Source organism: Ciona intestinalis, unplaced genomic scaffold (genome assembly GCF_000224145.3).
Source record: "Ciona intestinalis unplaced genomic scaffold, KH HT000119.2, whole genome shotgun sequence".
NCBI classification, from domain to species: domain Eukaryota; kingdom Metazoa; phylum Chordata; class Ascidiacea; order Phlebobranchia; family Cionidae; genus Ciona; species Ciona intestinalis.
Genome location: NW_004190441.2, coordinates 385,355 through 410,660, shown reverse-complemented (window position 1 = coordinate 410,660; position 25,306 = coordinate 385,355). Strand labels below are relative to the sequence as shown.

Below are 25,306 nucleotides of genomic sequence, written 5' to 3'. Positions count from 1 at the left end.
TCTTTGAATGTTCTTCGTTTACTACCAAATGGGATGAGAAAATAGAGGTAACAAGTGTAAATACAATGTATAGTAGGGTGGGGGAAGATGGGACACATTTTCACTCTATTTTCTCCTCCCATTTGGTAATCCTCACGACTCCCATGGACCGTTGTTAATTGTTTAAAACACGATCAGGATATTTGAATATTGTGTGCTAAAGGTGTCCCATTTCCCCCACCCTACTATATATGTTGTTGTGTTCCAGCGTCAAAGTACGACCTCCGCTACACGATCAACAACGTTAGTAAACTGCTCGACAACTTTGACTCCTGCCTTCCTATTAACGAAACTTTCGTTAAAAGTGGAAACTTGACCGCACCCAGTGTTGCGGGCAGCAAGGAGAATTTTGTAGTTTTGCCGCTCCTGTTTGGACACGCCGATAAAATAACGTAAGTAATAACTGCTGCCTACACAAAGATTCCCCAGCCACACTCTTATTTGACCATTTTTTTCATTTACCATGTACCCTTAACAAGTTCGTTTTAACGACTGCCGTTTGCTGCTGTTTCCTCGTTTCTTAGCTATTTAAACTAATTTAATTTTAGCCATTGTATTTGAATATATAAATATATTTTTGTGTTATGTGACAGAAATTGTACAATAAAGTCTCTTTTATTAAGTGACTGATTACGCGTGTAATCTTATGTAAACAGTTTTTTTTTATGTTATTATTATAAATATTCTTTTAAATATAATAACAAATGGATTTATAAAATTTATCTTTACTATAAATTGATTATTATAAAAAATGTTGTGTTATTACAACAGAATAGCGTTTGCCATTCGTGCGTTCGACCAATCCAACAACGTTGCCGATCCATCGAACGTCGCCCCAACAACTTTCTTCGTTGATCCACCTCCAGGGTCGGCCCATGCATTCAAAGCATCGTGGATTGTAAGCCTTACAACCTTTCTTCTGCTCTCATTCATCATGTAAAGGGGTGACTTCTTATTCTAAATGGTAGTATCTCTCCCACAACTTATGTACAAGCACTTATGTTATTGTTACCATCGTGTCACTAACAAATTAGAAATTCTCACTTAATTATAAATACCACGTTGTCAAATATAATAGGTTGGGGTAAGATGGTCCATGTTTTTATTCCCTTTTATCGTCCCATTCGGTAATAAACATATGGTATCTCCCTCACAACTTATATACAAGCACTTGTGTTATTGTTACTATCATGTCACTGCAACATATCAATTTAGAGATTCTATAATTAAAAAAAACACGTTTTTAAGTATAGTAGTTGGGGCAAGATGGTCCATGCTTCAATTCTCCTTTGTCGTCCCATTTGGTGGTAAACAAAGAATATTTTCATATTTTAATAACCATATCACCACGAAAAAGCGTTGCCAATCGTTAAAATCAAAATTTAGAAATACGTGATATTACATGTGCTAACGGTTTACATCTTACCCCGCCCTACTATATGTTATTTAGATTTAGAAATTAATTTCAACTTGTGCGTAGCCATAAGTCCAATTGTGGCATTCAATTACACTGTTTGAAGTTTTTGAGAAATCGCGCAGAACTCGTGTAAGTTTGCGTCAGTTTAAATAATTCTAAGTAAAAGTCGTTAATCACGCAGGAGTGCTGCGATTACTGAACGTCAGTGGTTACGAACGGGTTGGGTTTAACTTGTCAATTACCACGTACATCTGTCAGCAGGGATCGCCTGCACTTAATATTAGGCGCGCACTACAGCGTACATCGGGAGTTACTCGTACGTCACAAGCCGAAAATAAACTGTGTCGCAGTTTCGCAACGAACGACCTGCGAGTATAGGGTCAGTGGTAGAAGCAAACATCTCAACGTGAAGTGAAGCGTGTCGTGTACCAGCTGCCCGCGGAAACAACTGACATCACACCCGAAGGTTGAGGAAGATGTGCAAGCCTCAACACAGTATTTGTATTGTTATCATTGTTGTCACACATGTAAGTTGATATGAACATACAATGGTTAACTGGGACCTCACCCTGCTGGTTGATAGTTTCCCTCTGTTCGTGTTTTGTAACAGCTTAAGTGCATGGCGGTGTCAAGTGACGGCCGATCACGTACATACGGTGGGATAGATGGTTGTAATTCATAACCAGAATAATAACATTGAGGCAAAACGGGTTGGGTTGCTTTTTACATCAATAAATGAATGAATAGCATTATTTTGTCTTCTCAGCGAAGGTCGAATTAGTATATAGTAGGGTGGAGGTAGATGGGACGCCTTTAGCACATAATATTAAAAAATCTTGATCTTTTAAACAATTAACAACGGTCTATGGGTGTCGTGAGGAAACGTTTTTATAATTCTTTAAATGTTTTTTTCTACTGTATATAAAAGCATAAAACGTTAAGTAACAGTTAAACAACACTCGTATAAAAGTTGATTGCGTTTTCTATGAATGAATGAATGAACTTATTTGTCGCATCGGTCACGATAACGAAGGCAGCGTAATATACACGCAAAGTATTGATACAACGACAGTCGTTATAACACGTTCATTGATAAAAGTTGTGTGAAAGTAATTATTTACGAGCTACCATAACGCGTGTTATTCTACCTGACCGGGTGGTGTCGTATTTAAACCCGGAAGAGATTAAACGATATGACATGACATTGTGGCCTTTCTTGGATCCTATGTCACAAAATCTAATGTAATATTAAGATTTAATAAGAAGATAATGAGAACAATAAGAAGAGATCGCTCAAGCTGATTCGTTGCCACTTTTTCTCCAACAATGGTCGCTTTCTACGCGATTCTGGAGATTGACCTTGACGTAATTTTCTCAACACGCGATCCATTAATTGTCACGAAAACATCGTTTATGTCGTCACAAACAAACCGCAGTACACAGTGCCGGTGAATCAATGGCTCAGTGACGTAACAAAGGCCGTGACGTAACAATCCCGAATCGAAGCAACACGCGATTACGTCATTATGAACTTACGTTCGATTGATCAAACGGTTTATTTATTGTCGGTTCCGCTGTGGCAGTTTCGCCCCAGGCGTCTCACTGCAAGTGTCACTTTTGGAAAGAAGTAAATAACGCTTCATGGTGGCAACCTTACGTCACAATGCGACAATTGATGCGTAACAAAGCGATCTAGGTCGGAAGGCGAGGGGTCGGGCCTCCACTTTCAAAAGATTCAGCCAGCGTAAGGATCTAATATATGACAGCTCTATATTTTGCAATGAAAAGGGCTTTCTCGATATGCGCACTTATTTTATGCGCCGTCAACTTGGCGTGTTGTTTTACGCAAAGGTAAGTTTTATCTTAAGATAAAAAGTTTGATCTTTTTAAACAAATTGAAAGTGATTTTATATAACTTGTAAGTTTTATGAACTTCACTATATTTCATTTACGGATAATTTTGTGTAACCGGTATTTTTATATATCACAAAAAGTTTACATTTAAATCAAAAGTGAATTTTATTTTCATTTCCCCAATATTAATAGGTAACTTAGAGGTCGCATACCTGGCCAAGGTTAAATATATTTGCTTACTTTTATTGCCGCTGTTAATTAAAACTACTGGCAATACGGAACCAATCAACCACGCGGGCTTCACATTTGTAGCAACTACGGCATCGAAATACCACTGAATCGAAGTCGTATTTGGTGCCGAAATTTGCGTAAACAAATATCCATAATTTTGCTGGTTTGATTTTCGTTTAAATTCTGCCGCCATTAATTAGGGTGATACAGGGTTAAAGTGGCGTCGCTGGTTCTAATTATAACAACAACGCGTGCCCAGTATCCTGTATTGCCAATGTATTGTCCATACTTGATTCGTATCGCAAGCGCAATTAAGTTCCCTTTCTAAAATAACTGATAATTTTATAATTACGTCACAGAGGCTACATTGTTACGTCACCGGCAGTATTTCGAGCCGGGGTGGATCACGCTGTGAGTGTGAAAATATTTAATCACGAAACTCCCGTGAGAGTTAATGTGAAACTGGTGGACCTTCGTGAAAACATGATCACGAGCGTTTCAGAAGAGGTCACGGGATCGGGAACTTTAATTTTAAAGGTGAGCATCGTGTTACGACTTGGTATATATTGCTGTGGGGTAAGATGGGATACAGTTTGATTTTATTGCCCCGTCCCATTTGTTAGTAAACAAACAACATTCAAAGAATTATAAAACCGTATCCACGAAACTCCTACGGACCGTTGTTAATTGTTAAAAACACGATCCCAATATCTGGATATTCAATGTTAAAGGTGTGCCATCTTACCCCACGGTACTATATGTGGGTGAAGTCCCGTAGTGTGGCACGCCATGGGACCTGAGATTTAAGCCAGAGTCGGCTAACTGTCGGTTTAAATGTTATTTATTATTTAGGTTCCAACGGGTAACGAAGGCAAGGCCAGCTTAAAAATATGCGGTAATTGTCATCTGACGAGTGGTTTTAACTTTTACAACTCTACCCCGGTGACAGTGGTGAACAAGGGCACTTCTGCATTCGTACAAACTGATAAACCGGTGTACAAACCATCACAAACAGGTAAGTAACGTATACATGTTTTACTACGGCGCTTAAAGGTGGCTGTACACAGTATACGGCGTACAGCCACCTTAAGTAATGGTATATACAGTACTGTGGGGCAGGATGGCGTTAGCACATAATATCCCGTATTTACCAATCGTGTTTTAACAATTTACAAAACTTATCCCGATACTTTACTTTTTGCTGCGTTGTGACGGGGTGTTCTTATCTTGCTTTTATCATGAAAAATAGCAATTATGTTTAAAAACATTTAGTTTTCTTTAAGACATATTAAAAACCGACTGTATTTGAAACTGACAGCATGCAATGTTCTACCAGGTCCCCTTTGACCTTGTTTTGCGCCCGTTATTTGTAGTTTATCATCCGTATTGTTTTAGTCTATAACGTCTTCACACTTTGCCTGCCTTTGGCCGGCAGCTTGCATTTAACGTTTGTGCGCCTCACGCTGATTAATTCGTTGTTGAGAAGTAATTGTGCGTGTGTGGACTTACTGTGCTTTTAAATGAATCATTGCTGTAATTATAACTGTTGTAACAAACAGCCAAAGAAAGTCTGAATTGTAAAATAACGAGTTACTGTATTCCGAAAACACCAGCCACCACAACAGTTTAGCATTGTAACTAAAGTACAGAAATAATTTACGAGAAACACAGCCACAGTCGACCACTGTTTTCGCGTATGCTTGTCTCGTACACAGAGAAGTATATTCTCCTCTGGTTGTGTTTCAAGTTATTTTACGTCAATCATAATTCGCTACTGAGACCCGTTTGCCTTTCAGCGGTTGGCTTGTGGTTTATTTTATTAGTTCATTCATATTCGACAACTTTAAGCCCATTGTATGTTACAGTACGAGTGAACGTATTTACCGTCGACCGGGACTTGAAACCAGTTGGAGAAAATGTAAGTAAAGAGAATTCGCGATTCTTACAGAACTACCCATTGTTGAGGTTTGTGACGTCATAACACGCGTTTATGTTTTGCAGGTGACGGCGTACGTCGTGGTAAGCGTTTTCTGATAACAGATTTTTGGAAACGAAGGTTCTGTATGCGAATAATACGAACTATGACGTTATATTGAATGAATAAAACTCATTTATCCTTGTGTGGCGGGAAAACAACAGTCGTTGTAACACAGGTGTTTTGTTTCATACACCCCGTGCCCGCTTACAAGTTACCACCTGTATAACTTTTGGGGTTATTATATTTTTGGGTTTTTCATTTTAATGCATGGCTAAAAGTTTAACCAACCCATAATAGTTCTGTTCGGTTTATTTTTGATTATGTTTCGGTTATAGGCGCCTAATGACGTCCGTATGATGCAATGGAAGGACTTGAGACCGGCGTGTTGTGGTAAGTGTTGTTGTTGTTTGTGATTCGTTCCTTGGAAGTTTAAGGTGATTTGGGAGAATGGGGAAGACGGGACACCTTTTGCACATAATATCCAAATATTCTGATCGTGTTTTAAACAATTAATAACGGTCCATGTAGGAGTCTTCTTTGAATGTTCTTTGTTTATAGCACAATTGAGACGAGAAAATAGAATGAAAAAGTGTCCCATCTTCCCCCATCCTTCTACATATAAGAAAATAAAAACTTCTGGCAAAAAACACAAATTTTATGTTTCTCCGTATAGCAAACATAATGCTGGTTTATAGATTTTTTTTACCAGAAAATCTATTTCCTCACTTACATAACATTGTTTTTAGGAATCGTTAACTTTTCCTTCCCGTTATCCGACCAACCACTTCTGGGAACTTGGACGATTTTCGTTGAAATGCAACAACAATCTTACAACACAACGTTCGAAATTCAAAAATACGGTAAGTTTACCTAAGTTTTGGTAAATAAATATCGTATAAAGTTGTAAAATGAACATTGTTTGTAAGATATACTTTGAAAACAAGGTAAGTTAATTAATGTTTTGAAAAATGGCCGACTTGACTTTAGTCCCTGGTCTCACGCGTAAAAACCTCACCCATATAGAATAGAATGTGCATATACAGTGTTGGGGTAATGGACCAACTCTGGTCTAAATCCCAGGTCCCATGGCATGCCTCACTGTAGGACCTCACCCATATAGAATAGAATGTGCATATACAATGTTGGGGTAATGGGCAACTCTGGCCTAAATCCCAGGTCCCATGGCGTGCCTCACTGTAGGACCTCACCCATATAGAATAGAATGTACATATACAATGTTGGGGTAATGGACCAACTCTGACCTAAATCCCAGGTCCCATGGCGTGCCTCACTGTAGGACCTCACCCATATAGAATAGAATGTGCATATACAATGTTGGGGTAATGGACCAACTCTGGCCTAAATCTCAGGTCCCATGGCATGCCTCACTGTAGGACCTCACCCATATAGAATAGAATGTGCATATACAATGTTGGGGTAATGGGCAAACTCTGGTCTTAATCTCAGGTCCCATGGCATGCCTCACTGTAGGACCTCACCCATATAGAATAGAATGTGCATATACAATGTTGGGGTAATGGGCAAACTCTGGTCTTAATCTCAGGTCCCATGGCATGCCTCACTGTAGGACCTCACCCATATAGAATAGAATGTGCATATACAATGTTGGGGTAATGGGGAAATTCGGGTCTTAATGTCAGGTCCCATGGCGTGCAACGGTACATGACCACACTCATATAGAATAGAATAGAATAATGGGGTAATACCAACTGTCCCAAGGCGGTTAAAATAACATAAATGTCGTGTATACGTAATGCAACGGATTTGCGGCGGATAGATACAGCCGGGCACTTAAAGCGCTCCCACGATGCTGTGGAGTCGCGCTTGAATGCCAACTGTAGTGGCAGGGGTCGGATTTCAAAGAAACGGAAGAGCATTTTGTTTTACCAAACCACCGTGTTTGCAGTTCTGCCAAAATTCGAGGTCGCGATTATTCCGCCTCCATTTTTATGGTCCAACTGTGAGCAAGTATCAGTGGTTGCGAAGTATGTGTTCGGGAAACCTGTGGTTGGGAACCTTACATTGAATATGACGGTGTTTGCGGTCGGTGCTTTTTACGGTGCTCACATGGAGCGAGGAGATTCGGTCATCCGGGATCTTCATGTAAGTAAATAAATGACATAATATAATAAAGTCTTAAACCGCATCATGTGGTAAGGTGGGGGAAGGTGGGACACCTTTTCATTCTGTTTTCTCGTCCCATTTGGTAGTACATAAAGAGTTTAAATATAAAAATATTATCTTTCAGGATACTGTTATATTATTTTGTAAATATTCTTGGTTTAATAGCAAATGGATGATAAAGGGGGTCTTACCCCAAACTACCTTATATTCAAATGATTAGATAACCGAAACAATATTTTCCCATGAATTTCCCATTAGCTCTCGCAGTTCATTTGTCAACTTTGTTTGTAAACGAAACAAACTTGTGAATAGAATATCAAGGTACACCCAAAGTGTCAAACAAATCTTAATTTTCAGGGCGCGGTCAAAAAATAAGCCACAAAATAAGCTTCTGTTCATCTTCCCAAAACAGCAGGAATTTTTAAATCTCAAAACTTCATTTCTAAATTTAGATAAATGGAGAGGCAGGGCTGGAGGTTTGTTGGAACGATCTGATGCCTCGAAGTGTGGAGCCTGGTTTTCATGGGGCCTTGGCAATAACGGCGAAAGTCACATCATTGGATGGGACAACCATTACCGCGTATGATGACACCACACCGGTGTCTCGACGGAAGGTTACCATCCAGTTCACCAAGGATACGAGGGAACATTTCAAACCAGGGTTGCCATTTAACGGGAAGGTAAAGGACGCAATTAACCTACAGAGTTAAATGAGATTAATAAGTTACATTTTTTAACTTATGCGGTTCAAAATTCAGTGTGCCCTTTTTAAGTAAATTTAAAAAATAACAACTTAAAAATTTATGTGGTAAATCGTAAGCAGGCACGAGTTGTATGAAACAGAACACCCGTGTTATAACGACTGTCGTTGCCCGGCCACACTAGGATAAACAAGTTTCATTCGTCGCCCCACCATGCGAGAATAAAGCAAGTTTCATTTAATCATTCATCCATTAACTTATGCGAATTAAACCTCACTCTGACATTTATGTAATTGAACATTCGATAACTTGCCAAACGTAAATAGTTCGGTATAATCTACATGCGAACACTAAAAGCGACGTCAAACGCTTTAAATACATTTGAATATACGAATGTAATTAATAATCTACTATACGTCATTCGTCGCCGCATTAACAGCAATGACATTTGAATTAAACGAGACATGACCTTTAATTAAATACCAATACACTTCTAGATTAAAGCCACAAACTTGGACGGGAGCAACGCTGTCGGAGTTACTGTTCGTATCTCGGTGTCTGTTAACACGGAAAACTTTTTCCACCAAGAGATCACGTCACATACCAATGGAGTTGTGTCTTTCACCATCCCTGGTTTGCCGAGGTCAAGCAAGTTAGTATGGATTGAGGTGGGGTCATGTTATATATCGTTTATACAATAGGGTGGGAGAACACGGTACACCTTTATCACAAAATATCCTAATATCCTGATTGTGTTTTACAATTATCAACGGTCCATGGGAGCCGTGAAGATACGGTTTTATAATTCTTTGAATTTTCTTTGTTTACTAACAAATGGGACGATAATATAAAATGAAAGTTGTCCCATATTCCCCCACCCTACTATATATCACACTTTTACTGTTTTGCTGCTTATTTCCATTCTCTTAAATGTTTTATTTAATGTAGTATCAGTTACTGTATACCAAAATTCTTACTTCTTCATCTCAATTTAAACCCCTCCCCCCAACACACGGTAACCGCACAAGCCAACCAAGTCTATATTCCCAGGCTCGCGTAGTTGGTGATTCGACTGGTGCAAGGTATCGCTCAATATTCAAAAACATCTACGGTTGGAACTCGCCCAGCAATTGCCATGTTCTTGTAAAACCTCCAAACTCTGATTTAACGGTGAGTTCTGCTGAATGAGATAACTTTCAGACGTTGATGGAATGCATTTTAACAAAGTTCCCAGGGTTTAACAGGACAACGTAAAGAAGGGTGGGGTAAGATGGATACCGTTAGCACATGGTGACTATGTTGTTGATTAATTCAGTCTTAATCCAGTAACCAGTGAGCCCCGACGATGGACTAACAACGGCAGAACTGTTTTTAAACAAAACTTTTACAAAGCTGAATACTTGCATAATAATGACAGTCGTTATAACCCGGATGTTATGTTTCATACACCTCGTGCCCGCTTACACGTTACCACGTATATAACTTATTTTTCTCGCATGGCGGGGAAACTACAGTCGTTATAACACGGGTGTTCTGTTTCATACACCTCGTGCCCGCTTAAAAGTTACCACGTATATGTAACTTATTTTTCTCGCATGGCGGGGAAACTACAGTCGTTATAACACGGGTGTTCTGTTTCATACACCTCGTGCCCGCTTAAAAGTTACCACGTATGTAACTTATTTTTCTCGCATGGCGGGGAAACTACAGTCGTTATAACACGGGTGTTCTGTTTCATACACCTCGTGCTTGCTTAAAAGTTACCACATGGTAGAATCACGAACTTGTACAATGCTAAACTCAAGCGATAATAATCGCTTATTTACTACCAGGTTGGCGAGAGGGCGAAGATGTCTGTCACCTCAACCTGTCCATGCAACTTTACTTTGTTCTATGAGATCTTATCTCGCGGTAATATCATTCAAACCGGGCATAAAATAGTGAGCGAGCGAAACAGCGCGATCGTTCCTTCACGAAGAAGGAGATCTCCACCGTCCATAGCGAGGTTTAATGATCGACCTCAACCAATCCCAATACACCATGAAGAAGGTAATCATTTATTCTTTGTTTATTTATATATCCCTATTTCATGTATTTATTGCTTTTGCTTTTTTGCAGTCACATTCTTAAGTTTCAATTTGAAACTTAAAATGAATAATTTTAACTGGTGATCATTTATTATTTGTTTATATGTTTGATGTTTTTTTGTGTTTGTTACAATTACAATTCTAATTTTAGTTGAAATATGAAATGAATTGTGGTTGCAGCAGACCTGGGTTTCAGCGCATAACATCCTATATTTCCTAATCGTATTTTTAATAATTAATAACGGTCCTTTAGACTAGAGTTATTTACATCTGTTTGTAATCACTCACAAAGTTACATACGTGGTAACTTGTAAGCGGGCACGAGGTGTATGAAACAGAACACCCGTGTTATAATTGTCATTACTCCACCACGTGAAGATACATACATTCATTCATTTCCATTTTAACTTGAAAATGACTTTCGATTTTCAGTTATTGAAAATGATATTTGTCGTACTTCCCTCACCATTGACGTCACATCCGGTATGGCACCGATGTCCCGGATGGTGGTTTATTACGTCAGAGAGAACGGGGAAGGGATCGCTGATAGCGTCCACGTGCCGGTGAAGCCGAAACTTGATAATGAGGTAACTGTGACGTAATAGAAACGTAGTATGAGTCATAACGGATGTCAATTGAAAACAAATTCCCCCCATTGTACGGGTCGTGTCTTTACGCAAACTTTTATTTCTAATTGTATTCTATTTCAATTAGTTATTTATGTAAACCTATGCTTTAGCACTTTTGTTCCAATGACAGTTCATTTGTTTTAATTAAATGCAACTCAATATAAGTTGATTTATACTGTATTGTAGCTTTGGCAGCCACGCTTTTATTTTAAACTTGAATCAGTTTTAACCGTAGCGTGTTTTAACTGATGTCATTTTGCTGCTACTTTCCTTCTCTTTACTGTTTTAATTAGTCTGTTCTTTGCTCCAGTGTAAGAAGAGAGAGATAAAATGTATGTTAAAATCCCTAAAAAAGTCACCGAAAAGTGTTTGTTTTCGAGGCGGTAAACTAAATTAATGATTTTTCACCCAGGTGGTAATCCGCGCTTCAAGCGAAGACACCAAACCTGGTCGTGACATCACAGTAAGCGTAACTACCGACCCCGGATCTTGTGTTTGCCTCGCTTTGGTGGATAAGAGCGTTCACCTTATGAAACCTGGGTACATGCTCAAGCCTGAAGATGTGAGTAGTATAGTTTCGTGGGGTAAGATGGGACACCTTTAGCACAAAAAAAACACCCAAGCATCCTGATCGTGTTTTAAACAATTAACAACGGTCTATGGGAGTCGTAAAGATAAACATTTTTTTTCGTATATTGTTAAAACTGTATCCCATTCTACCCCGCGCTATAAGCGTGAAAGGTTTATAAAAAAAGCTATTGTTGTCAGAAGGTCTTTCAGAATTATAAAAAATATATATGTCTTATTTTTTATCAAAGATTTTCGCTGAACTTGACGAGTATGATCTTGACAATCTTCCATTTGAACAAAACATCGAGTGGTGGAGATTGAGTCGATCTCGTAGAAGCACCGATATGTGGTGGGACTTCTCCCAGGCACGCGATGCTAAATATGCGTTCCTGGAATCGGGGTTGGTCGTAATGACAGATGTACTCAGTCTGGATTACAAGGTAACCACTCCTCTGTTACCGCAACTGATCCGCAGTCAAGCCATGACGGGAGCTGGGATTCGAACTCAGGGTCAAGCTAGGCAAGCGAGCAGGTGCGTGGTTTGTAATGCTCTGTGTGGTTGAAACTTATGAATAAATTGTGTTGATAGATTGGGGAGGCGACACCGAACATTCTTCCCTGAAACGTGGGTTTGGCAATGCTTTAATGTCAGGTGAGTTGACATAGGTTAGTAATGCTTGGTGGCGCAGCTAGGGGGGTTGTACAGTCGTGACCCCCATTTATAAAAAAACGAAATTTATTTTTTTCTTTCTGAGCTACTGGTATAGCGAATTTGACACAGTGTTGATTGATTGGTGGTAAAATATTGATGTAGTGACATTACCACTCCCATTTTGCCCACAAATCTGGCTGCGTCACTTTTAATAGTGTAGATTTTGACATTTAAATTTGACTTTTAAATACTGATGTTCTGACAGTTCGAACTCGGAGAATTTTACCCTCACTGTTCCTGATTCCATCACCACTTGGCAAGCGGACGCCGTCTCCCTCAACCCCAACACTGGTATAGGGATATCTAAGCTACAAAACATTCGAGCTTTCAAGAATTTTTTTGTCGACTTTACAATCCCGTATTCGGCGATCCGAGGGGAACAGGTTCAAATCCCACTGACGGTGTATAACTACCAGAATGTCTGCTCAGAGGTTTGTATTTGAATGAATGAATGAATTAATGTATATATAGTAGAGTGGGGGAAGATGGGACACCTTTAGCACGTAACATCCAAATATCTTGATCGTGTTTTAAACAATTAACAACGGTATATGGGAGTTGGGAGGATACAGTTCTATAATTATTTGAATTTTCTTTGTTTATTACCAAATGTGACGAGAAAATAGAATGAAACGGTGTCCCATCTTCCCCCCTCCTACTATAACTTATTTACCCTCGCATAGAAACTTGTAGTGTTGTTATAGTCATTATAACACGACTGTTCCGTTTATACCCCTTGTGCAAGCTTACAGGTTAGCACGTATGTAACTTATTTATCTTCGCGTGCAGGGGTAATGACAGCCGTTATAACACGGGTGTTCTGTTCTTCACTTATGTGTTTGGTAGATTCCATCTATATAAAAGACTGATGATGCCATCTTAGTCGAAATATATCTCACAGAATCCTATTCGTTAGACTTGATTTTTGTCTGTTATGCAGTTTGTTAAACTTGATTCCTTGCAGTGACATACGACTATAATCCATTTATTACTATTTCTAGTGCAAAAGTATCAGTTGTGAATTTATCTCAGTTAAATTGTTTATTTACCGCAAACGTTTACAAGTCTATTGTTGCCCAGGTGAACCTAACAGTGTTGATTCCACCTGGCGTTTCGTTCCGTACACTGAACAGCAACCGCATGATGCGAAGATTATGTGTACAAGCTCAATCCTCCCAAACAACCAACGTCATTCTCCAGTTTAATTACTTAGGAAACAAAAACATAACGGGTAAGAAAAAACTTATTTATAAATAGAAAAAAAACTTAAATTTTACAGAGACAATCAACTCAGCTGCCCAAAAACTTGTTATTTAAATTTGACTAAGAAAAGAAATAAAAAACTTGAAAAATCTTGAACTTTTTTGTATGTGATGTTACAGCGAGCGCAGATGCGATAGTGGGCGTGTCGTCTTGTTGTACAGATGGGGAAGGACAAGCCAGGGTCGCCGCGAGAGATCTTATCACTCGACAAGTGTTAGTTGAGGTAAGGCGTTTAACCTTTGTGTTTATAATCTGACATGCACCTCGTGGTGTACAAATAACCACGCCGCGTCACAGTGGTTAGCGCGCCCGTGTTTGGCCCTGATGTTTCGGGTTTGACATAACCTGCTACCATTGTGGGCGCATATGTGTTCTTGTGACACTTAACGTTTATTGCTCCAACATAGTGATTACTATAATAGGCTGGCTTAATTGTTACCATACAGTAACACCACCACCCACAAAGTTACATACGTGGTAACTTGTAAGCGGGCACGAGGTGTATGAAACAGAACACCCGTGTTATGACGACTGTCGTTTTCCCAATTCGCCAAAATAAATAAGTTACATACATTGTTCATAACAGGCCGAAGGTATAAAGCGAGAATACACACACAGCATCTACTTCTGTCCAAACGAGAGAATCAACATCTCCACGCCTTCTTCTTACACTTTCCAGTTCGTTAGACTCCCAGTTAACATGACGAACTTTAACTTTCTCACAAAAGGTTGGTATGTTTGGTGTATGAATATGTTAATATCATATATGTGTATAGTAGGGTGGGGGGATATGGGACACTTGTTCATTCTATTTTCTCGACGCCTTTAATAGTAAACAGAGTACACTCAAAGAAATTTAAAAACGTTTTCTCACGACTCCTATAGACCGTTATTAATTGTTAAAAACATGATCGGGATATTTTTGTATTAAGTGCTAAAAGTGTCCATCTAACCGCACAGTACCATACATACATGATCATATTTACCAACTCCCACAGCTTCCAACAACGTCCACATTACTTTATCAAGTGATGAGAGCACTTCCAGTGATTCGTACGAGATCGTGCTTGGTGGGTCTGACAACACACAATCGTGGATATCCAGGAACTCCCAGCACCTTGTGACGGCTGCTACTGACCAGATCTTGTCCGGGGAGGAGTACAGATCGTTCTGGGTGACTTGGGTTGGTGGGAATATACAAGTGGGGACAGGAATAGAACAAACATCAACTTCCAGGTTCATGCAGTGGAGAGAGCCAAGCCAAGGCGCAAGTATATCGTATGTCGGGTTCGCTACAAGCCATGGGGCGAAAGGAGAGTTTCGTTTGTGGAAGAAAGAAAGTAAGTTTATGCGCATTCGTGTGTGGTATTGTGGGTATTCTATGCTTACATAAATGTAACTTGATCTAACCTAGCGTGGCAACGACATCCTTATGTTACTGTGGGGTAAGATGGATACCGTTAGCACCTAATCCGGTATCTCTGTATTTTTATCAATTAACAATGCTCTTGTACAAATTTACCTCACCCCATAACACAGGTGTTCTGTTAAATAAATATCGTGCCTGCTTACAAGTTACCACGTATGTAACTTATTTATCCTCGCATGACGGGGCAACGACAGTCGTTATAACACGGGTGTTCTGTTTCATACACCTCGTGCTTACTCATGGTTTACCACGTATGTAACTTTGTGTGGGCATGTTTTCTTAATAATTATTTTCACCTTGCTTTCAGGTTCTGGTGGTTCGTTCAACGAGATCATCCAACTGAACATTCCAACACACACCGTCCCTGGTTCAGAACGAGCAGTGGCGTCCATGATAGGTGGGTGATAAAAGACGTAGCGTTTCAGGTTCTTGACATGAATATAGTTCTGTGGGGTAATATGGGACACTTTATATGCAACAGTGATTATATAGTAGTGTGGGGTAAGACGGGACACATTTAGCACATAATATCCAAATATCCTGATTGTGTTTTAAACAATTAACAACGGTCTATGAAAGTCGCGAAGACAAGGTTTTAAAATTCTTTGAATGTTCCTTGTTTACTACCAAATTAGACGAGAAAATAGAATAAGAAGGTGTCCCATCTTACCCAACCCTACTAAATGTATCATACCAAAAAGATAAATTAAAGCACAAATCAATTACTAAAATAAGTCATTAGTCACCATACTGATTTAATTCAAGTTCCACTTTAAATATGACGTTGGTATCTTTGGGTTGTTTCAACGAACTCATTTATTTAAATGTGAAGTTTTAGGCACTATACTATCAAATGTAGTTTTAAATCTGTCAATAATAAATGTTGCACATGACGTAATTAAAGGTGACGTCATGGGGCCAACTCTCAACAACCTGAATAACCTTCTACGACTTCCTTACGGATGCGGGGAACAAAACCTGGCCAATTTCGCCCCGAATATTTACGTGTTGAAATATTTGAAACAAACGAAGCAATTAACAAGTGATATTAAGATGCAAGCCCTTCACTTTCTACAAACTGGTAAGTGAAATTACACCTGTTATGCTAGTGAAACTATTATATTACACCTGCTATATAAGAACTACTATATTACAATTGCCAAATAAGACCTGTTATATAATATTATTCTCGTAGGTTATCAAAGACAGTTAACGTACAAGAGGAACGATGGGTCTTACAGTGCATTCGGAAACCGAGATGCTTCTGGTAGCATGTGGTAAGAAATTATCTTTATATTAAATAGTATTTTAGTAATAAACTTTTCAAAACTTTAACATACATACCTACAGTATTTTCTGAAACAATTCCTTTAATTACATCTAAATTTGTTTCAATTTTTTATACTTTGGGATGAGATGGATATTGTGAACGCATAATATTCCGTATTTCCAAATCATGTTTTCAATAATTAACGACAATTTTAGAGTCATGGGTACATACTTATACACAATTCCGTAAATACCCTTTGTTTACTACCAAAGGAGACATAAAATAGAAATGAAAACTTGTTCTATCTTGCCCCACAATACTATACCTTATGTTATTTACAGGCTTACATCATTCGTGTTAAAGTCGTTCGCACAAGCCCGAGAATTTATTTACATTGACCCGAACGAATTACACGAAGCCAAAGAATGGATTATTTCATGGCAGGACAGGAATGGTTCGTTCCCTGCTGTGGGGAAGATATGGAACAAGGATATTCAATCAGGGGTGGATAGCGATGTCGCTCTAACTGCTTATGTCAGCATTTCTCTGGTGGAAGCTGGGTTAGAATTAGAGGTAATGTGTGAGCGTTTTTTAGTGGGACAATTAACAACGTTCTTTTTAGAGTCGTGAGGTTACGTATTTTCTAACGTAAAGTGGGAGTGTTTGTATAAACTGCTGTATGAATGGGCCTTGAGTTTATATGAATGAATAAAACACTATGCATATAAAGTGAAAATGGAATTTAGAAATCGTTGTCACGTATTAGTTGACGAAGAATGTAACTTATTTATCTCCGTATGTCATGGCAACGACAGTCGTTATAGCACGGGTGTTCTGTTTCATACACCCCAAGCCCGCTTACAAGTTACCATGTATGTAACTTATTTATCCTGGCTTGGGGGACAACGACAGTCGTTATAACATGGGTGTTCTGTTTATACATCTCGAGCCAAGCTTACAAGTTACCACCTATGTAACTTTACGGGTTTTGTGGTTAAATAAACATCATCGTGTTTTAGGACGAAGTTCTAGCAGCCACAAGGGCGAGAGAATATCTGGAAACTAAAGTTTACGATGACACCGATTCATACACCGCGTCTCTTACCGCTTATGCTTTGTCATTATTGGAAAGTGTTTATGCAGTTAGGAGTCAGAGACGATTGTCACGGATGGCTGTAAACGAGAATGGGCTGATGCATTGGACGTTAGGGGACGAGGAATACGACGAAGAACAATTGTTTGGGTTTGCAGATTCAATGAAACAAACAGGTAATTGATCGTTTATTTCAACATTATATTTTTGTTGTAGTACAGGGTGCTGGGGTTCATGTTTTCATTCTCTTTTATCGTCCCATTTGATAGTAAACAAAGAATATTTACAGAATTTTGTAACCTTATCCTAACGACTCTAAAATAGGGTTGTTAGTTTTTAAAAATTAATTAGGAAGTATCGGATATTATGTCGTAAATATGAGTTATATTATTACGGCATTCATATTTCTCATACATTACAATACAATATTTAAACATATGATTCGTAGTTGTTTCTGCTGAAGTGGAGATGACAGCATACGCTCTACTCACTTACACCAAACTACAAAACGTCACCGCCGCTCTACCAATTGTGAAGTGGTTATCAAAGAAGAGGAACGCCATGGGTGGATTTTCATCTACACAGGTGAGAACAGCTTAGACTTAATGTTTATATGGGTCGTATATTTACAAACTCGTTTCTTCCAGTTAGATAGTAATTTATTTATTTACAGTCAACTCAATACTTTTATTTAACTAGTTAATATATGTTGTTTGGTTGGTTTAGCAGCCACATTTTTTGGCTCTTACTAGTTTTGTTTATCGGTTGCGCGGTTTTAACGACTTTTTTTTTGCCCCTATTATTACCTTTTCTTGGTTGCTCTACTTAATTTCACTTTCGCTACTATATTGGAAAAAATAAATAAAATTTATGTTTGCGTTATGCTCTTTAAAAACTAAACTTAATTTGTGTTATATACCGCATCCCAGGACACTTGCGTGGCGCTACAATCCCTATCGGAATACGCGATACATGCGTTTGTGGGCGGTGTTGACCTCTTCGTGAGATTAGCCTCATTGAACATGGATTATTTAAGAAACTTTGAACTCAACAACGAGAACGGTGAAGTTCTACAGACTGCGACCATTCCTTCATTACCGACCACTGTGTTTGTTGAAGCTACTGGGGATGGGTGCGCCTTGCTGCAGGTAAACCTAGTATCTCATTTAAAATATAACTAGGAAGTGACAAAAATGATACGACAAAGAACATTGGAAGGTTAATTACGCTGAAATATTTGGTTTAAGTGTCCTTGGGCAGGACATTTACCAAAAATTGCTCCAACCCAGTGGTGACGAATGGGATGTCAAAATTGAGAGACATACAACAAAAATTTTAATAAAAACATAATAAAAAAAAATCTATCATAAAGTTAGAACTTTGTAAGCTGGCATGAGGTGTATGAAACAGAACACCTGTATTATAACGATGGTCGTAGTTAGAAAGATAAATAATTTACATTCAATTATTCGCTTTTATTTAACGCCCTTTTTTATAGATCGGAGTAACTTACAACATCCCAAACCCAACTTCCGAACCAGCTTTCGATATCACAGTCCACAACAGACTTATAACCCCTGGACGTGTTAACAGCAGAACTAAGAGACAAAGTATGAAAAACACCAACAATACCAAGTAGCAATAATTAGAAACATTCATTAACTGACGCGTTTGTTTGAAGGCGAGATCGTGACTCGTAGAGACACCGACCAACGTTACAGGATGGAGGCGTGTGTCAGATGGAATCGTCAAGGTTCTTCTAACATGGCTGTACTCGAATACAAACTTATTACAGGGTTTGTTCCAGACTTGGAGAGTCTCCAACAGGTTAGATGGAAACCGTACAGTGTGGAGTGTTTCAATTTTGCTTTAGACATAAGATTGCAACAACACTTGATATTTAACAACAAAGTTACATACGTGGTAACTGGTATTCGGGCACGAGGTATATAAAACAGAACACCTATGTTATAATCACTGTCGTTGCACCGCCAGCGAAGATAAATAAGTTACATTCGTGGTAACTCGTAGCGGGTATACGAGTTGTATGAAACAGAACATCCGGGTTATTACGACTGTCGTTTTTCGGCCACGTGAGGATAAACAAGTGACATTTGTTTATTCATTCAGGTTCTCGACACCAACGATGTCAACTTGAAGCGATATGAAGTCTCTGGCAGAACAATATTGTTTTACTTCGACGAAATACACAGTACATGTAGAACATGTGTGAGGTTTGTGGCGATTCGGCAGTTCGAAACTGGCAGAGTGATGCCCCAACCTGTGGTTATCTACGATTATTATGAACCTGGTAAGATGCAGCGTTTGGTTTGTTATAGCTGAGTATGAGCTAGTTAATATTGCAATAAATTTTGTCAATCGGGTCCTGATCTAATGTTCCTGAAGTTGGATGATTCTCGTAATAAAGTAGTCAGGATTAATTAAGTGCTACGAAACATGTAACAAAAAGTCCAACTAATTGTATTCTTTGATTTGGTAGTGTTTGATTCAATTAGTAGTGTCAGGTGCACTAAACGTGTGGGTAACATATTAATTAATAATGGCATTAAAACAAGCAAATGTTTTTTTACTTCAGCATTCGAGTCTCAAGTGATGTACTCATTGAGCGAAACGTTGGACAACCTTTGCGCTGAAAACGACACGAATTGCGAAATGAATGAGCAGGCCGAAGGTAAGGCTGTGGTGATGCAGTCGGTTGGGCTTGTTTGCCCCTTTGTCCATCTTTAAACTGTATAACATATTTTCGGTGATTGGTTGGTAACGTATATGTCCCACCTTTAGCTAGTATGGATGCAATCACTACACATTATTTCTAGTAGTTACCGTTAAGTATAATATTGCGCAAAATAAAACCCACAACATCGAGTCTTGAGTCAAACTCTTCTACTTAAACTTTCGACTCTAAATCGCCCATGGTATACAAATATTCTAATCGTGTTTTGAACAATTAACAACGGTCTATGGAGTTGTGAAGATACGGTTTTATAATTCTTTAAGTGTTCTTTGTTTACTACTAAATGGGACGAGAAAATAGAATGAAAAAGTGTCCCATTCCCCTTCAACATACTATATAATGTGGGCTTTTATATCTGTACTAAACAATTGAACTTTACTGAAATGTAATTTGTTTTGTAGAAGACACCGAAGATTGCCAGAACAGCCTGCTTGGCTGCGGACATGCATATAGTGAATGTCATTGCTCACACGAATGCGGGTTTGAAGGCCCCCCAGTGTGCGCATCGAACCGTGTTATTTACATGAACCGATGTCGGATGGAGTCGGCTGCTTGTGAGCTTGGGACCACCTTGTTAATCCAGGAAAACACGTTTTGCGAAAGCGGTGTGTAGTTGTATTTACATACATTAATTAAAAGTTAATTTTTCCCTTCGTTCTGTTGAGTCCACTATATATTGCCAGCTATTTTTGGTCAGTCACTACTATAGTGCATTTTGCGTGTCTATCTTAAAAGGAAGTGCTTTGCATGTTTGTAACTGCTTTCAAATATTTCCACATGGGCCGGCTATTAATCCAATATCGTATATTCTGTATTGGGAAATCTAATTAACGTCATTCACACGTCAATACTGTATTGTGAAAATACCTAATCGGCCATCTTGCCCCACAGTATAATATTTATAGTTGTGGAAATCAATGTTAAATTGGAATACTTTATACGTAGAGCCGGACCCTGTTTTGGAACCAGACTTTGGGTACGGTGCAGAGGAGGAAGGGTTAACATTATCACCGTATACTTACTACGACAACGTAGCTCAAGAAGGTTATTTCAACGACGCTGGAGACGCTACAGCGGTAAGTTTAGAATACAATGTATCAATTTGTGACTTATTTAATACAATATATGTATCAATGTGAAGGTATTTGCAATTCATATTCATATTCCTTTATATTCTACGGAATTCTCTTTATATACTTTTTGGTGGCGAATACGCCGGTAATCTTCCCAATTTTATAAAGTACTATAAAATAAGCTATTACTATGAAACCAGAAAATCTCTTTCACACTAAGTTACCTGACATCAATAACATACATATTACATAGCAATATAAAGTTAAAATATTCCACTATTTCAGGACGACATATTAATTCCTGCTTTAAAAAGACTGACGACGAACTAAACGACCTGTGACGTCATCATTCTATATTTAAAACGTTTTTTATTGAAGAACTATGGCAACAACGATAAGTGCACTTTATACACAATTGCACCGATCGCACAGTGATGACGTCGTATTGACGTCATCAACTATTTTGACTTTAAATACGTTGTGACGTGGTAAAAACAGTTCAGTTCAAAGTTCGGAAGACAAAAACTTGTTAAACTATGACGTATGTGCCACGTCATCACACCCGCAAGACCTCCTCAACCCACGTCACAATTTTCTCTCCCACTCTGGAACGTCATCATCGTGAAACACCTGTGTGACGTAATAATACGACAGCCTAATGACGTCACAAGAGCTACCTCTTCCTTCACAATACCGAGTTCTGGATCCAGAACTTTGAATAAAAACCGATAATTTCTCTCCTTCTTTATCGACATGAATTTGCTCAACGTCACATCACCGACTCTATGTATGAACATAAGTATTGTTGTATGGGCGCTTGTTGTTATTGTTTTAATTATCACGTCACATCCATCGTTTCGAAATTACGTCATACATGACGTCATATCTTTGTCAGTAAAATCGAGCACTCGATTTCCGTGGTTTTCCATTGTTTTCATGTAAAATAAATAACAACAATCGCCATTGATTCATGTTCGTGGAAATTGTAGACAAAAGCTGTTTATTGAAATTTAGAAATATTAAGAAACGAAGAAAAAGCTCGGGACAGTTATATATTTATAAAAATTAAAATTGATGGCAAAAAAATGCCTATGCAGTGGACAAGTCATGGACAGAACAATGTTGTTTTAATGCCACGTAAACTTTACGTTATTTTTGGGTAATTTTATGTCGTTTTAAACTTGCCACACAGGCGTGGTTTCGAAATTTTGTTTTACCCATTAGCGCCCGCCACAAACATATCGGGCGCTAATAGTGATTAATTCTAAATTCGTACTTTGTTTCGAGTAGGTATATTTATTAATGTATAAGTTGCGTTAATAAATTTCTAAAATTATGTAATAAAAAAATGACGTTTAGATGTCATTTTTTTATTACATAATCTACAAAAATAATAGGTAGCTGCAATATATCGGTCATGGCAATTTATTGATTTTCGGCTTATTGGTTGTACCGGACTAATGCTTCTTAAATAAATCAAGTAAAATATACTTAATAAACCAAATTGAAAAAGTTTGTAAGTAGTGCTTGCTTATACTTTTGCTCCGTAAACATATTCAACTTATTTCTGCTTTCAATCGATAACTTTATATTGAATGAGTAAACGTCTTGCCCGGGCCATTTTTAACAACGGTTCGCGTTACATTTGGTCCGGGTTGTCATAATATTATGTGCGACTTTCTGCGCATGCGCAATAGTGCCCGGCCCAAATATATCACGACACCCAGGCGTTAGTAAATTAGTTCCCATATTCTATAAATTAGTAAATCTTCGTATCAATAAATCAATGTTACTTATTTTTACATTGAACTATTATTGAAAACTTTTATAGGAATTTTTGTTTCATTCCATGACTTGTTAAACATTCAAACTAAACAATAATATATACGACTACACTAGGTCTCCCACAGAACAGGAAATCGGGGAAAGATCAGTTTATTTTAAAGTTTTAAATTATAAGCCATTATTGCTTTACATGTAAACGATATCAACAGCATCTGATGCGTGAATAGTTTGATATCATTATCACTAAAATTATAAAAAATTAACATTAACTTAGTAAGCCCGTTACAAAGTGGGTGTCTGTTGCCGTAAGCGTTAACAAACAGTTTAGTAAAATTTTTCCATTTAGTGACTATGTGATACCATCTGATGCGTGAATAGTTTGATATCATCATCAGTTAAATTATAAACAATTACCAAAAACAAACTACAACGGAACGGAGTTCATAATTTGCTTCCAGATGAAGCCAAGTTGACGACAATCTTCCCCACACTTTTCCTGGAGTAAAGATAATCCACCGCATCTGTGACGTCATCGATGCCACGGAAACCTCCTTTTCGCTCGCTGCTTCCATCGTCAACCATGCATGTCAACTTCCCAGCAACATAGAGATCACTCAACTCTTGAAAAGCCGACTTCCATTGGTTGGCGTAATGGAAAAGGAAGAAACCGGTCACGCTCGAACTTTTCATGAGCATTTTAACAGGAAGGGCCGCTGCTCCTCTATAAAACAGAAAAACAGAAATGTTAAAATATATAGTAGGGTGGGGAAAGATGGGACATCTTTTCATTCTCGTTCCATTTGGTATTAAACAAAGAATTATAACCGTATCCTCGCGACTTCTATAGATCGTTGTTAATTGTTTAATCGCAATCAGAATATTTGGATATTATGTGTTAAACGTGTCCCATCTTACCCCCATACTATACCATGTTACTTTTCATTTTAACTTTTTTTTATTCAAGTTAAGTAGTATAGGTTGAGAAAATTATCAGTCATACAAAAAACAATCATCCACAAAGTTACATACGTGGTAACTAGTAAGTGGGCACGAGGTGTATGGAACAGAACACCCGTGTTATAACGACTGTCGTTGCCCCGCCATGTGAGGTTAAATAAGTTACATACGTGGTAACTTGTAAGTGGGCACGAGGTGTATGGAACAGAACGCCCGTGTTATAACGACTGTCGTTGCCCCGCCATGTGAGGTTAAATAAGTTACATACGTGGTAACTTGTAAGTGGGCACGAGGTGTATGAAACAGAACACCCGTGTTATAACGACTGTCGTTGCCCCGTTATGCGAGGATAAATAAGTTACATACATGGTAACTCGTAAGCGGGGGTGTATGATACAGTATGTTGTTACCCCGCCATTACGTATATGAAACAGAACACCCATGACATAACTTTTTTTGTCCAACCAACTATCATTCATTAGTAAACATTAGTTGACAAACCACACCGAATAAATACGACCCACCTTGCCGAAGTAGTCGTTGCCACCCCCATGGGTTGTTGATATCCAGATATATACCCGATAACTATCAACCTTCCCTTTACTGCAAGTCTGTTGACGCAAGTCTCGTACGTTTCTCCACCAACCGACTCGTAAACCACATCAACACCATGCGGGTAATGCTCCTTCAATACTTGACCCAGGTTCTGTTGATGAATTAATGAATGTAAGTTATTTAGCCTTGCTTGGTGGTCATAGTTGTTAATGTTATAACAGGGCTGTAACTCGTTTTTCTTTGCATTTGGGAGGAATGACATTCGCTATATAACAATTGTTTTGTTTCATAAACCTTATGCTCGATTACAAGTATGTAATTTATTTATCCTTTCATGGAGGGGCAATGACAGTCATTATAACACGGGTGTTCTGCTTAATACACCTCATGCCCGCTTACAAGTTACCCCTTAACTTATTTAAAAATAAATAAGCCGTTATAAGTATAGGAAGTCTATTAAAATTTCAGCATAAAAATCACACTAAAGGGGATTTTAGACCATTAATGTGAACTGAAACTAATTTATTTTTTAAAATCTTAGCTAGTCAGTATTATTTTTACCAATCATTTTATTACAAATAATAATAAACATAAAAGTTTCCTTATACCTCTGTAGAAATGTTTATAGCGTGGTCGCAACCAATAGATTTTAAGAAATTAACTTTCTTATCAGATGAGCAGGTCCCAATGACATGACACCCAGCTAATTTGGCCAACTGGACGGCAAAACTGACCGGTTCCTCCCGATGCTGCAGTTACTAAC

At 38.3% G+C, this 25,306-nt stretch overlaps 3 protein-coding genes across 4 annotated transcripts in view; 2 read left to right on the top strand and 1 right to left on the bottom strand.

Annotated features, from left to right (window-relative positions):
* The window catches only part of LOC108949289 (calcium-activated chloride channel regulator 1-like), an 8,506-nt gene extending 6,222 nt beyond the window's left edge, over window positions 1-2,284 (top strand). The window contains exons 12-14 of one of the 2 annotated variants that reach the window (XM_026838838.1): window positions 248-431; window positions 811-975; window positions 1,638-2,284. In XM_026838838.1, the coding sequence (XP_026694639.1) occupies window positions 248-431; window positions 811-975; window positions 1,638-1,686 (398 nt within the window). In that variant the 3' untranslated portion in view covers window positions 1,687-2,284. Of the gene's footprint in view, window positions 1-247; window positions 432-810; window positions 1,200-1,637 lie in introns of those variants that run through there. The other variant, XM_018815918.2, reaches the window with a different exon arrangement.
* Window positions 2,285-3,090: 806 nt separating this feature from the next.
* LOC100181438 (C3 and PZP-like alpha-2-macroglobulin domain-containing protein 8) lies at window positions 3,091-22,213 on the top strand. Its single transcript, XM_009863313.3, has 35 exons — window positions 3,091-3,307; window positions 3,901-4,078; window positions 4,394-4,556; window positions 5,407-5,459; window positions 5,543-5,560; window positions 5,855-5,909; window positions 6,266-6,379; window positions 7,447-7,643; window positions 8,117-8,344; window positions 8,863-9,033; window positions 9,416-9,535; window positions 10,198-10,414; window positions 10,885-11,039; window positions 11,494-11,643; window positions 11,900-12,183; window positions 12,241-12,303; window positions 12,569-12,794; window positions 13,444-13,594; window positions 13,746-13,849; window positions 14,213-14,354; window positions 14,625-14,966; window positions 15,363-15,452; window positions 15,960-16,136; window positions 16,251-16,332; window positions 16,667-16,898; window positions 17,345-17,594; window positions 17,867-18,003; window positions 18,348-18,566; window positions 18,917-19,028; window positions 19,100-19,245; window positions 19,549-19,729; window positions 20,015-20,110; window positions 20,575-20,778; window positions 21,119-21,249; window positions 21,532-22,213. Exons 1-35 carry the CDS (start codon window positions 3,216-3,218, stop codon window positions 21,574-21,576), a joined length of 5,325 nt encoding a protein of 1,774 aa, XP_009861615.2. The 5' UTR covers window positions 3,091-3,215; the 3' UTR covers window positions 21,577-22,213.
* Window positions 22,214-23,164: 951 nt separating this feature from the next.
* The window catches only part of LOC100178798 (prostaglandin reductase-3), a 4,335-nt gene continuing 2,193 nt past the window's right edge, over window positions 23,165-25,306 (bottom strand). Inside the window, exons 3-4 of the mRNA XM_004227172.4 lie at window positions 24,513-24,694; window positions 23,165-23,752 (exon numbers count right to left, since the gene is read on the bottom strand). Of these exons, the coding sequence (XP_004227220.1) occupies window positions 23,473-23,752; window positions 24,513-24,694 (462 nt within the window). The 3' untranslated portion in view covers window positions 23,165-23,472. The remainder of the gene's footprint in view (window positions 23,753-24,512; window positions 24,695-25,306) is intronic.

Excerpts from the sequence above, each read along its gene's own strand:
- LOC100181438 (XM_009863313.3), top strand. The coding sequence starts at position 3,216 with ATGACAGCTCTATATTTTGCAATGAAAAGGGCTTTCTCGATATGCGCA. Across the intron at positions 11,040-11,493 it reads AGCCGAAACTTGATAATGAG|GTGGTAATCCGCGCTTCAAG; the intron begins GTAACTGTGACG and ends TTTTTCACCCAG. Across the intron at positions 13,595-13,745 it reads AGGAAACAAAAACATAACGG|CGAGCGCAGATGCGATAGTG; the intron begins GTAAGAAAAAAC and ends GTGATGTTACAG.